The sequence below is a fragment of the Oryctolagus cuniculus genome, chromosome 16 (genome assembly GCF_964237555.1).
Source record: "Oryctolagus cuniculus chromosome 16, mOryCun1.1, whole genome shotgun sequence".
NCBI lineage: Eukaryota > Metazoa > Chordata > Mammalia > Lagomorpha > Leporidae > Oryctolagus > Oryctolagus cuniculus.
This window is the reverse complement of record NC_091447.1, coordinates 10236561-10250550: the sequence shown is the minus strand read 5'-3', so window position 1 is coordinate 10250550 and position 13990 is coordinate 10236561. Positions and strand designations below refer to the sequence as shown.

At 42.3% G+C, this 13990-nt stretch overlaps 1 protein-coding gene and 1 long non-coding RNA gene across 2 annotated transcripts in view; one reads left to right on the top strand and one right to left on the bottom strand.

Moving 5' to 3' along the window:
- HDAC9 (histone deacetylase 9) overlaps window positions 1–13990 on the bottom strand; it is a 1002499-nt gene that overhangs the window by 906372 nt on the left and 82137 nt on the right. The window contains exon 2 of the mRNA XM_051853225.2: window positions 13447–13560. Within this exon, the coding sequence (XP_051709185.2) occupies window positions 13447–13471 (25 nt within the window). The 5' untranslated portion in view covers window positions 13472–13560. The remainder of the gene's footprint in view (window positions 1–13446; window positions 13561–13990) is intronic.
- On the top strand, window positions 2905–7470 carry LOC103349412 (uncharacterized). The gene is made up of 3 exons (XR_007922319.2): window positions 2905–2991; window positions 4566–4687; window positions 7352–7470. It is a non-coding gene; the product is annotated as an uncharacterized lncRNA (long non-coding RNA).

The following is a 13990-nucleotide window of genomic DNA, read 5'->3' as shown; positions in this document are numbered from 1 at the left end:
AACGCACAGGCAGAAATGCCCATCGGTGCTTGGAGGTGGAGGGAAACTTACCCGGAAAACAGTCTAAGAACCCACCAGTGAGGAAGCAAGCAACCAGGTCACTCATTGTTGGGAGGGTGGGGGGGTGTGCAGCAGGGCAGTATAGGGAACTGGCATACAATGAAAAAGAGGGATGGAACAATTCTGTTTGCCGAAAAGTGAGTAAAACTTGATGTCAGGAGAAAAATGGGAATTGGGATAGTGCTGCAAGGTGATGGCTTTAGGCACCAATCTCAGCAATGCCGGGAAATCTTCAGACATCAAATTCACAGGAATACTCTCCAAAGGAGAATTACAGTTCTCAGCTGGGAGGAAAAGAGCACCAGTTCACGTGTGATAGTTCCACATGAACACCTGAAACTTCCTTTTTTCCAATCACGCCCTTTATGTGCCACTGTAACAAATTCAGGACATAGTTTCCAAATGAGGAAACTGGCACAAAGAGAGATTTAGTGAATAACAGATGAGAGGACAGATGTTTCCATTACTTATGACTTCAGAAATGCATTTGTATATTTCCTCATTGATAAACAAATAAAAGAGGTAACACAATACTCAAAACAAGGAGGTAATGGATTATTTAGACTTAATGAATAGAAACTCTTTCTTTAGGGGTTGGGAGTAAGAAAGATGAGGCTTTTTCAAAAAGAGCATGGAAAGTGGAATTAAGAAATAAGTTTATTTTGGCACCAAACAAGTTTGAAATCTATGCATACAAGGAGATCCTCAGGAAGTTCATGAAAAACAGGTATTATGAAAAAATTATGTACAAATTTCAATGTTTTCCACCAAAACAAACTTACCTTTAAATTCCATTTTTCAAGAGATTTTTGAATTGCCCTAGTATGAGAGAAGCAGCAGGAAAAAGACTAAAAGCGCCTCGCCTATATTGAGAACCTATCACAACAGGATATAAACATTTCCTTAATGATCCTGCAGTTATTGCAAACAAAATAAACAGTCCAACCTTAACATGTCCCCGCTCCCTAAGGACCTCAGCTTTGCGTTGAGCTTAAGAATTAGTCACTCATTTGGACTGGGACAAGTCCCTGCAGATTGAGAGAGCCTGTGATCAACTAATGGGTACGGCGTTATTGTCAGTGGATGTTGTCACCCCACAGGAGGCTGGACGGTTGCATCATTCGGGATGAAGACAGACTTGTGTGTGTGTGACAAACAAAAGCCAACCTGAGGAGGCTCCCCTGGGAAGCTGTAAGTGGAAGGCAGGCAGTGCTTGCCTGCTCCACATCTGTTCTCCCCCTAATCTACAGAAAAATGAACTTCCTGGGCAGACAGGAATGGAACCCATCTGACCAGACAGAGACAAAGGAGGCGATCACCTTGTCCACTGCAGGCTGTGTTCCAGCTCTGTCCAACAGCGAAGCCCAAGACATCTTTAATAGAGCCTCGCGAAAAGTTCAAGACTTCATGTAATCTCTGTGAAGACTTCAACTAGCATAAAGTGATCATAAGTTCATCACTGTAAATAAGCAGAATTGAAACCATTCAGATTGAAAAGTCATAAATTTTAATGCAGCTGCTTTCCTTTTTACACATCTTACTGAAGGTTCTCAGAAATCCAATCTATCTATTTTTTTAAGTTTCTTTTGATAACACAGTATGCAAAAAAGTGAATTAGGGGCTGGAGCTCTGGTGGAACAGGTAAAGCCACCACCTGTGACACAGGCATCCCATACATACAGGAGCTGGTTCGAGCCCCAGCTGCTCCATTTCCAATCCAGCTCCCTGCTAATGGCCTGGGAAAGCAGCTGATGACAACCCAACTACCTGGGCCCTTGCAACCACATGGGAGACCTGGAAAAAGCTCCTGTCTCCTGGCTTCAACCTGGCACAGCACTGGCCATTACAGCCATCTAGGGAGTGAACCAGCAGAAGGAAGATCAATACCTTTCTATCTCCTTCTCTTTCTGTTTAACTCTTTCAAAATAAATAAAAGTGAATTAATTTTTTTAAGTTTAAAGAATGTCAGACTGAAGGATTCTAAGCTAATCTAAAACCATTTCCCACATAACCAGAACCTGATATCCTTTGACATTGTGCAAATGTTAACTTCCATGTGTGTCTATTACAGGGAGGGAGGTGGCTTCTAAGCATGGCAATGGCAGAACCCCAAGCTGCTAAAGGAGGAAGCATGCTGGGTCTGCCTGCATCACTGTGCCAGCTAAAGCAGATCGAGACTCGGCCTCTTCTCCACATTTAGGGAACTCGGGAGGAGGCCCCAAGTCTTGGAAATAATGGCTGCCCTACGTTGATGTTTACTGTTCACGGAACAAACGAGTGACCTCAGGAACAGAGAAACCCACGTCTGTGAGCAGCACGAGATAGAGAGGCTGAAAGGGTCCGTCAACACTGTCACTCAGAAGTGGTGAAAAGAACAGAAGGCCATCAAGTGAATAAATAAGAAGAAATGAAATGAAGGGACATGACTCCCAACAAAGATGACACAACTTGGTCATGCTCAGGTTCTCCCCCCGCCCGCCCTTCCCCCTCCCCAGTTCCACAGCCCAGTCCCCCTGCCATCACCCCCACACAAAGGGTCTTCATTCCTCACTCATTTAGCTCCTGTAATGTGCCTGGCAGTGTAGAATGTAACTAAGGGAGCAACAGTGAACAAAATAGCCAAATGCTTTACTTCACACCAAAATAAGAAGAAACACCTGAGGAGGATGCCCCTTGTCCTCAAACAACAAAACAACAAAAATCTGCAGATTAGAGGATTCCTAGTGCCAGAACGGAAGGCTCTGGAATCAATGAGAACAAATGTCAGGGTTACCACGGAAGGATTCATAGAATGGTGTAGATTCCTAACTCCAAGAGGGAAGGTTCCAGATTCCATAGGGTGAACAGAGGTCAGGGTGACCAACCCAGGAAGGCTTCATGGAAGAACAGCTTGGCTCCGGGTCTTGAAGGAAGAGGAAGCAGGGCACTCACGTCAGTGTGCAAGGGGTATTCAAAGGCCTGGGGACAGGAGAGCTGGACTAGGGAGGCACCCAGTGCCATGGGAGGACGATTAGAGGGTTCAGTGAGAAGGGAAGACAGGCTGAGAAGGGTCCAGGTCCTGGTTACCTAGGACACAGGGGATGAAGAGTCACTGACTCTGTTACACGGGGCCGTGGCTGACAGACTAAAGGCTGAAGGGAGATCAGTCTCATGGCTAAGCACACACTTGCTTCCAGAAAGCTCAGAGGCCCATCTGGCCCTAGCACCAAGAGTATTTACTTTGCCCAGCGGCCCTTCCCTTACTTCTCTTCCTCCTCACACAGTTCACTTTTTAAACACTGGTTATATAGACACCAAATCCTTCTTGGCATGAGAACAGGGAAAATAAAAATATAGCAAAGTAAGAAAAGCAGGCGGGCAGACGGGTCAGCAGGCTGGCTGCTCTCCCCACAGAAGGTAAAAATGAACTCTCCACTGTGCCAAACTCTGCCGAAATTTGGGGATTCAATAGCACACGTTACCTACCCCAAGTTAGGGTAGGTGTTAGTTTTCCTTTTCCTGTAATTGACTTCCTAAATTTTTTCTAACTGCTAAGTCCTTTCCAGTGATACACCATGAAGCTTTAACATCAGTTTTCCAAATTTTTGTTTCACTTAAACATAAAGCTAACATAAGATACAGCCAACCCTTGGGGCCGGCGTTGTGGCACAGCAGGTTAACACCATGGCCTGAAGCGCCGGCATCCCATATGGGCGCCAGTTCAAGACCTGGCTGCTCTACTTCCAGCCCAGCTCTCTGCTGTGGCCTGGGAAAGCAGTAGAGGATAGCCCAAGTCCTTGGGCCCCTGCACCCACGTGGGAGACCCGGAAGAAGCTCCTGGCTCCTGGGTTTAGATCAGGGCAGCACCAGCTGTTGCGGCCAATTAGGGAGTGAACCAACAGATGAAAGACCTCTCTCTCTGCCTCTCCTCTCTCTGTATAACTCTGACTTTCAAATAAATAAGATTCAATCAATCCTCCATCAAAAAACAAAGTGTGATTACAGAGGCTCAATGATGCAAACACATCCAAAAATCATAAAACTCACCCCAAAAACAATTTCTATAAGTATATACTTTTATTATTTTTTAAATATCTCTAATCATAATACCTTTTTTATTTATATATTTGAGAGGTAGATTTACAGACAGTGAGAGGGAGAGACAGAGAGAAAGACCTTTCTTCCATTGGTTCACTCCCCAAATGGCTGCAATGGCTGGAACTGTGCCAATCTCAAGCCTGGATCCAGGTGCCGCTTCCTGGTCTCCCATGCGGGAGACTTGGACTTGGGCCATCTTCTACTGCTTTCCCAGGCCACAGCAGAGAGCTGGATTGGAAGAGGAGCAGCCAGGATTAGAACCAGCACCCATATGGGATGCCGGCACTGCAGGCAGAGGACTAACCTACTGAGCCACAGCGCCAGCCCCTAATCATAATTCTTTTTTAAAATATAACACATAGGGAGAGGAGACAGGATTTTTAGAAGACCTATTTCACCATTGCTGGTTGACTCACTTATTTCCACAGGCTACACCCCAAATGACGGAGACCTATCCTAAGAAGCCCATCCTTGAACACACCACACACATGTTAGATCTGAGCTTCTAACTAAACAAGTGACTCCAATACTGACACCACCTTTTTATCAGGTAGGCGTTCTTTAAAGAAGAGTTCAGGATAATGTTCTGGTTTTGCCCATTTGCAGAGCAGTGCAGGATATCCAGAAAGCACTGGGAATCTCAAAATTGGAGAAACGTGGGGAAAAGCCAAGTAGGCTTTTCACAAACACTACACCAGGAGCAAGTCACTAGCTTTTCCCAAGCATGCCTAGGGCGTCTCAAACGAGGCACTAGCTTTTCTCTATCCTTTCAACATTTCTTGCCAAAGACCAAGTTCTTCTGACAGTGAAAGACAGAAGGTGGACATCCACAGGGGATCTGCCATGACTCTCCAAAGTCTTCCAAAGAGTGGGGAAAGTATGAGGGCAAATGCCAACTGCAAAAGCCAACCCCCAGCTCACCTGGAACAGGTCACAGGGGAACCAGAGCAGCACCCAGGGGAGAAAGCACTCCTGGAAGCCAGCAACATGCAAAAAGAGAAAGGGTTAATCACACAAATTGTATCTGAAGAGGAGAAAGAGCCTTCTGTGATCAAGTTCTAGAAAGTTCTTATAAAAATAAAGATGGAAGACAATTCATAGACTACCTCAGAGTTTCTCCACTGGAAAGCTCACCAATGATTTGGTCACGAGCTCTGATTAGGAAACAACTTCAGAGGCAGGCATTTGGCTCAGCAGTTAGAACACAGCTTGTGTTGCCTAACAGAGGCTCTGCATTCAAATCCCAGCACAACTGATAACTCCAGCTTCCTGCTAATACACATGCTAGGAAGTAGCAGGCAATGGCTCAAATATTTGGGTCCCTGCCTCTCACGTGAGAGATTAGGATACAGTCCCGAGCTCCTGATTTCAGCCTAGACCAACCCTGGTTGTTGTAGTCATTTGGGAAATGAACCAACAAATGGAAATTCTCTCCTCATTTGCTTGTCCTCCACCTCTTTCTCTCTTTAAAAAAAAAAAAAAAAAAAAAAGCAGAAATAAATAAAAATTTAAAAAATTCCAAAGCAACAAAAATTAACACATGGGGCACCACTGTAAGACTTACCAATCATAATTTTCAAGGACAAGCACATCAAAACCAAAACCATACCAATGCCTCACCTACTGGAAACGCAAAAGTCTGTAAATCTATAGAGCAAAGACAAACAAACAAAACAAAAAAAAAAAAAAGGAAAGTAAAGGAAGGTGTGTACAGTTACACAATGTGTTAGAAAAGCAAATACATGTATTTTGTTCATAAAAGAGAACTTTGTGCTTCAGAACTTATCTTAAGCTTTATTTAATATGGTACTTAGCTTTCTAATCCCAAAACAAATTGGAGGCAGTAAATTATAAATGGAGAATTCAGCATTTGTTGACCTTCTCAACAGAAGATAAAAATTAAGAAATACACCCAAATCACATAAAAATAAAGCAGTGAGGGATTCTTTAGTTAACTGCAGGTTACACAGCTCTATAAGCCTCTTTAATACTTGAGAGTAATTAAGGCACTGCCACAAAAACACAAACATGAGCACACCACACACACACACACACACACACACACGAGTTTTCTGGGACTCTTAAGAGCAAACCCCAGGGGCTGGCGCTGCGGCGTAGTGGGTAAAGACACCGCCTGCAATGCCAGCATCCCATACGGGTGTCAATTCAAGTCTCCACTGCTTTATGCTGTGGAAGAGGGCCCGAGTCCTTGAGCCCTTGCACCCATGTGGGAGACCCGGAAGAGGCTCCTGGCTCCTGGCTTCAGATCAGCGCAGCTCCGGCCATTGAAGCCATTTGGGGAGTGAACCAGCAGATGGAAGACCTCTCTCTCTCTCTCTCTCTCTACCTCTCTACCTCTCTGACTTTCAAATAAATAAATAAATCTTTTAAAAAAGCAAACCCCAAACATAATACTATCAACAGAAAGCTGTCCAAGTGTATTTTGCAGATACAAAGACCTTGCTTGTGGAGTTTCAGAAAATAGAGCATGGCCTTGTTTTATAATTGTGTTCCTGAAAAGATCAATGTAAAACAAAAATTTATCAAGTATTGGCTACCTGGCCTACATGTTTGTCATGGTATTTTATTATAAAAGTGTTTAAAAACATAGCCCTAATAAAGAGTAAATGTGAGAACTGCAAATATTGTTTAACAGACTTCTTTCTCAGTACATATGCAGTTACAACTTTGGGTAAACTGACCTGACTTGTATGTAGTAACAAAAGATGCACAGTATTCTACACCATCCATTTTATTGCTATTTTCTGGAGCATTCCCACTAACAAGAATTTGAATTTTCTAACAGCTGCGCTAGCGTTATCCACTCAGAGTGATTCATAGACAGGCCTCCTTAGGTAACTCTCACAAGATGCAGGCAAGCCAATTTGCCCTGATTTTAAATTGTTTCTCTATCTTCAAAGGAAACTTACTTACATTAACTCTTTAATCATTGGCTTAATCAGGAGCACATTCTTAAATACTTTACCTCTTGTAAGCAATGCCAGCCTTGCACTCCTAGGAATAAGCAAAGAGACTGACCAGTTGTTCCTGAGAAGTGTTCCCCCGCTTCCTTGGATAACCACTAGATGTTATTTCCCAGCCTCCTTTGTGGGTAGGTGTGGTCATGTGACTAAATGCTACCCAATGAAATGGTAACGTAAGTGATATGTCTATGGAGACTTACCACTGCCGCCTTCCATTTCCCTTCCTACAGCTCCATATAGAGATGCACACTGACCTTGGAAGCCATAACGTGACGAAGTGTGGGCCAAATGTTCAAAGCTGTCTGAGGCCCTGGACAGCCCCTGGGAAAAGAGCCACCCAGCACTCAGGAAAACCATAAGTTTAGTCTTTATATTTTGAGAATTTTCTTTTTTGTTTGAATTACATTACAAGGGTTTGTTTGTACTGTTAGAATATTAAAAACAGTTGAGAAATATATAAATTGAATTAGCCTGTAAAATTTACTGGGCAAAGCAAATTTGAGAATAAAACACAAAATAAATTTATATTGGACATACTGGGAAAAAGAGAATACCTCACTATTAAAGCATTCTCTTGCAGGAATTGAAGAATAAAAAAATTTCTCTGGTTTATGCTCCAACCTTGAGTACCAGATTGGAGAAGTCCAGACTCAGAAATAGCCAAAGAATGGGGTGGACATTCGATGTAGCGGTTAAGATGCCACTTGGGACAACTGCATCCCATACCAGCACACCTAGATTCGAGATCTAGCTATTCTTCTGATCCAGCTTCCTGCTAATGCACACTCTGAGAGGCAGAGATGATGGGTCAAGCAACTGGGTCCCTGCCACCCACGTGGGAGATCCAGAAGGGGCTCTGAGATTCTGGTCAAAGCCTGGCCAAGCCCTGGCTGTACTGGGTACCTAGATAATCAATCAATAAATAGAAGATCTTTCTGTCTCTTTTCCTCTCTATTGCTTGCTCTGCTTTTCAAATAAAAATGTAAACAAATGAAAGTTGAGGAAAGAAGTAGCTGAAGAATGAATCCCTTAACTGAAGTTAAACAAGTGGAAAAAAAATTCCAAAAAAAATTTAATAAATTTAACATGTACTCCTTCTCATTAATATCATATTCTGAGATTACATTTTGTTGCAACAAACTTCAAGGGACTAATTTATCTTATCTTGGAATATTTTTCTTGACTATTCCTTAAAATAGATAATTGGCCAGGAGCCTGAATATATTTTAGCTATACAGAGCTTCTTGTGATGGGATTTGACCTGTATTTCATTAAAAAGCCAACTGATCACACTCAGCTCATCTGGGGAAGCCATAACCTACTCGATCTGTCCTGAGACTCTCTGTTCACTTAACGTTCATTTTTTATGTTAACATATTGTGAACAAACTGGAAAAAAAAAACTACCCACTTGGACATTATGATATTTGTTTGTAGCTTTGTCCTGGTTTTAGTTTCCTACTTAATGACTAAATGGCACCACAGTGGGTAATGCACTGGAGGAAAAGTGGTGAATCATTAAAGAGTTCGTAAATTTTAAAAACAGGGGCAGGCCTTCTGGGTCCCATATGCTTCCAGAAAACCCAATGTTCTGCTGTATTAATTGAACCGTGAAGCTTTTATTAGTTCTCTTTAAAAACGCTTGCAGTGAGGCTTTTATTAATGCCTGCCCTCAAATTGTTTATAGTAGTTAGCATTTCCATAACAATTTATATTTCAAAGAACTTTTTGATCATTAGTTAAATCTACTCTACATTTCTATAAGAGAATTCAGCTGTGCAGCAAAAGGCAGGCATGAAGGGAAATCTCTTAACTAATTTTTGCCCAAGATTTGCCAACGAGCAAATGAATAGAAAATGAGAAAATGAATAGAATATGAGCTCTTGCTTCAAATCTTCAGCTTATATGAATAGCCTGACCTTTTCACTTCATACGGGGGAAGAGTTGTTTGAAGTGTTCATACGATGATAAAGAAAAGGGAAAGAGACTACTTTCATACAACTGGCTTTTTAAAAATTAATGTTGGCCGGCGCCACGGCTCACTAGGCTAATCCTCCACCTAGCGGTGCCGGCACACCGGGTTCTAGTCCCGGTCAGGGCGCCGGATTCTGTCCCGGTTGCCCCTCTTCCAGGCCAGCCCTCTGCTGTGGCCAGGGAGTGCAGTGGAGGATGGCCCAGGTGCTTGGGCCCTGCACCCCATGGGAGACCAGGAAAAGCACCTGGCTCCTGGCTCCTGCCATCGGATCGGCGCGGTGCGCCGGCCGCAGCGCACCAGCCGCGGCGGCCATTGGAGGGTGAACCAACGGCAAAGGAAGACCTTTCTCTCTGTCTCTCTCTCACTGTCCACTCTGCCTGTCAAAAAAAAAAAAATTAATGTTACACAGCTTCACAACACAACTGTGACCATTCATTCATGCAAACTTACTTAGAAGCCCACAAGACCCCAGCACTGCATGGTTCTAGGTGGCATCAGGCACAATCCACGCTCAGCCCTTGGGACGTCTCTTCAGATGTTCTCATCACAATGACATCATAAAAAGTCAATTCGTCAAAACTGAAAGTCATCCTAGAATCACCTTAGGGTTGACACATGGCCCATTTTATCAGCTTTTGAAAACGTCCAGGCTCAAATCACATTTTCGACAATCATGGGATCACACTGAAAATCTGCTCTGGATTATAACAGGTTCACACTTCTTTGGAGGGAAAAAAAATCTTCTCTATAAGAGTCTCTTTGGGGGTCGGCGCTGTGGAGTAGCAGGTAAAGACGCTGCCTGCAGTGCCGGGATCCCAAACAGACACCGGTTCGGGTCCCAGCTGCTCCACTTCAGATCCAGCTCTCTGCTATGGCCTGGGAAAGCAGCAGCAGATGGCCCAAGTCCTTGGGCTCCTGCACCCACATGGGGGACCTGGAAGAAGCTCCTGGCTCCTGATTGGCACATCTCCAGCTTTTGCAGCCGATTGGGGAGTGAGCCAGCAGACGGAAGACCTCCCCTCCCCCTCTGCCTCTCCTTCTCTCTGTGTAACTCTTTCAAGTAAAAAAAAAAAAAAAATCTTTAAAAAAAAAAAAAAAAGAGTTCCTTAGGTCCACCTCCTTAAAAACAGCAGAGAATACTTGTAAGCCACTAGAATTCTCACAGAAATGACAGAAATGATTAACTCTTCTAGATTTCAACAAAAATTGCTTCTTGTTTATCATCAGAGAGCAAAATAACTGAATTACCATCTTAACTCAGAAGACAAATACTTATACCGAGATAGGATTGAATGATGTATTTGATTTCTTTCCTACCAACTCAAAATGAGAGGTACCAGTGCTGTTAGACAGATAAGAGCACTTCTGTACTTTGCCAAAGGATACTGAAGAGCACTGTGCCCAACCTTACCAGGCACCCAGCTCCTCCGGGGCTACGGCGGGAGAGTCTTCAGGAGAGAAGCAGAAGAGCGCTTAGAAATAGCCCTGAGTGATTTTTCTTATTTGATACACTTGGTAAAATGAAATCAGATGGGCACTAACATCTTTCCTTGTGAGATTTGGCAGCCTCCACAAAAATTAGGTTATTAGAAATAACATCCATACCAGTTTACAGAAAAAATTAATTTCTGATCCTTTATTTACAAAAATATCTAAGACACTAAATGAATCAAAACTACTGACATTTCTGTCTCTCCCACCAAAGGGTGGTTTATGGGTGGAAATCACGTTTTAGTGCTCTGTGTGGCCCATTGGGGTACCACCCTGGCTGGCATCAAGCAGAGGTTTATTAAATTTTGAATGAGTGAATGAATGAATGAATGACTCAACTGCAGCAGTCCACATCAACCATATCCAGGAAGTCAACCCTGCAGTCAGGTGCCTCACCACTCAACAGAAAGACCCAATGCTTTCACTCAGAATGCTTCTGGGGTAGCAAAATGAAAACATAAACTAATTAATCCTATAGAGAAAAATTAGCATTGACTGTTCAATACATGATCACAGTAATATTTTATACTTGATATCAACTGAATTTGAATATGGATGAAGAAAACTTTTGTGATGCATGCAGAAAAGAATCCGCACTATCCCAGAACCAATTTTCAAGGCGAACATAAATGCTCAGTCTGAAACCCTATTAAAGAATTTCTGGAACCACTGGAGTGAGTCTATTTTTCTTTCTAGTGCAAAATAACTCTTTAGAGCCATTTGTGGAACAAAAGCAAAATAAATGGATGGTGACTGCATAAGATCAATTCAATTCTCTTTATAGATAGCAAAGAAATAAAAAAGAGACCTAAAAGGAAAACATTTTTTCTAAATCAAACAATCAGGCAATTTCTCACCAGTGGGACCTGTAAGGCACTAAGACACAAGCTAATAACAGCAGAAGAATAGTTTTGTGTACGTTCACCCATGCAAAGTGCACTTCAGATCTCTGATCAAGGTTTATGACTTGTGATAAAAAGAACAGAATTCCTACTCACCTGGCTCATTTGTTAGGACTATCCTCAAGCTCAGACTGCGATTCACAAAACCTTCTCAGAGTGGGCTAAGATCTCTATGATCATAAGAAAACTATACATGGGAATTTTAGTAGCCCCAAAGCCACACAAGCTTCATTCAATGGTAGTCCTATTTGTCCCCCACTTTTCCCTTATCCTACGTGAACAACTATTATGGCAATAGCTTCCTCACCATAGAGCAGTCTCAAGGGATATTTTCATGTTATAAAATCAACTTTCCTTGGGAGGCACAGTATGCCCACTTCCACTGCCAAAGATTATCATGTCTAAAAAAGCATTTTACTATGGGGGGGGGGCTCAAACTGTAATTTGAAACACTGAATTTACCTCATAATAAATATAATAATAATAATACCTAATAATAAATATATGACATATATATTTAAATGTCACATATATATATAAAATGCAGACATTATTTCAAGTTTTCCTCAATTGAAAGGACAACAGCACTTCACTTGTAATGAGCAATGCAGCTCATAGAAATACCCTTAAACAAGGCTCTCTGTGGGAGACAAAGGAGAGTTGAGAGAGGAAATAGGTATTGAACACCAGACCTGTGGTTCCCGAAGTGTGGTCCCAGACTGCAACAGCATTACCCTAGGGGAACTCGTAAAAATGTGTAAGTCAAAACTATAGGTATAGGGCTTGATCCAATAAACTCTCCAAGTGATTCTACTGCAGGCTAAAGCGTGAGAACCAGTTGCCTGTGTTGTGGAGACTCACAGTAAGAAACCTAGGGAACTCTCCATCTGCTTAACCAGATGACGTGGTATCAATTATAAATCATGGTTGTGATTACAATATACATGTTGTGATTACAATAATTATTGCATTATTAAGGATCAATAATCACAGTTATCCTTTCCAACAATTTCCAGGTCCAAATCCAACATACAAGTTGGAAACCTGCTGGAAATGTGCAGAGGTTGATGAGACCATGAATCTGCAGAGGGGCTGATCTGAGCACAGCACGCTAGGGAGTGACAATCTTGGGAAATGCTTCCCCCTTATAAACCCTGAAGGTAATAGTACATTAACTTAGACCCACAGAGTTACAAAACTCAAGGCTATTGACATGTTAAAGCATCTACGAGCTTGGAAAGAAATGCTCCTATAATGATCCATGCCAAAAATTATTTGAAAATTTCCGATTAACACACGGTATCTGACCCTCCTCCATCATTCTGAAAACGTGTGTTGTATTTGTTCCAAAAGTGACACCCTGTTCCTGGAGGAATGGGTGTTGGCTGTGCTGATCGCGGCACTGTATGAGCTACACACACCACTCTGGACGCAGAGGAAGCAGGTGCTGAGATTATAGCTAAATATGTATATAGGAAACAGGAGTGGCAGCAAAGAAGGGTGGGGAGGAAAAATATCCTTCCTGTGGTCAAAGAGGCAGGGTCAATCCACATGCTGACGTCCAAACCCCACAGCATAATTTAAAAGCACACAGACACGTGTCAGGTCAGAAAGACTATGGGTGTGAGTCAGATTATTATATCGTATTCAATATACACAGCTTCATAAAATTATATCCAAAGGTTACATTAGAAGCAACGAATTATATCTCAGTGCTCAGACGACAATGAAAATGAAACGAGTTGCCCAGAAAGTAAAGTGAATTAAGTAATAAGAGTATTAGCTGTAAAATATAAAATTCAGTATTTATTACCATATCGTCCCAATCTTCATCAGCAAAAAAAAAAAAAAAAAAAAAAAAGCTTCTTTACACCTTATGTGGCTTGGTTTGAAGCAATGTAAAGCAACATTTTTCACATAAAAATCTGTTAATGGTTGAAAAAGTAAACCAGACTGACCGGGCTGTACTGGTGAGCTCATCATGGGAATCTGAAGAAGAGATGGGCTAGGCTGCAGGTTCACGGCCTCCGTTCAGCAAGCACTGGGACAAAAGGGGCTGGCCCAGGAGAAACCTAGAACATAAGCAAAATTCAAGGTGTAAGATACAGGCTATGTCAAGTCACCCTGGAGAAGAAACTGAAAAACGGGCTCGAGTCTTAGCCAGGGCTCAACGGTGAGGCACAGTGGCAGTCACAGCCTCCCAGGTATGTAAGTCTTCATCCATGAGAGAGCACAGGTATTGTCTTGCTCAAAGCACAGGAATTTTGTGATGGGTGAAACAAAACAATAAGTGTAAGAGGAAACTGTGAGAAAACACTACACATAATGACTGTCTTATTCACTATCATTTGCTTGCTGTTATTCCTGCTGAAGTTTTGAATCTTTTTTTTCCACGTGTCTCACTACATAGCGCTTTTTATGATCACTGTTAAATATTTCCTTCTAGAGATAGGATCTCTTGATGAAAAAAAAAATTCACAGACTAAAAAAAGGAACAAATAG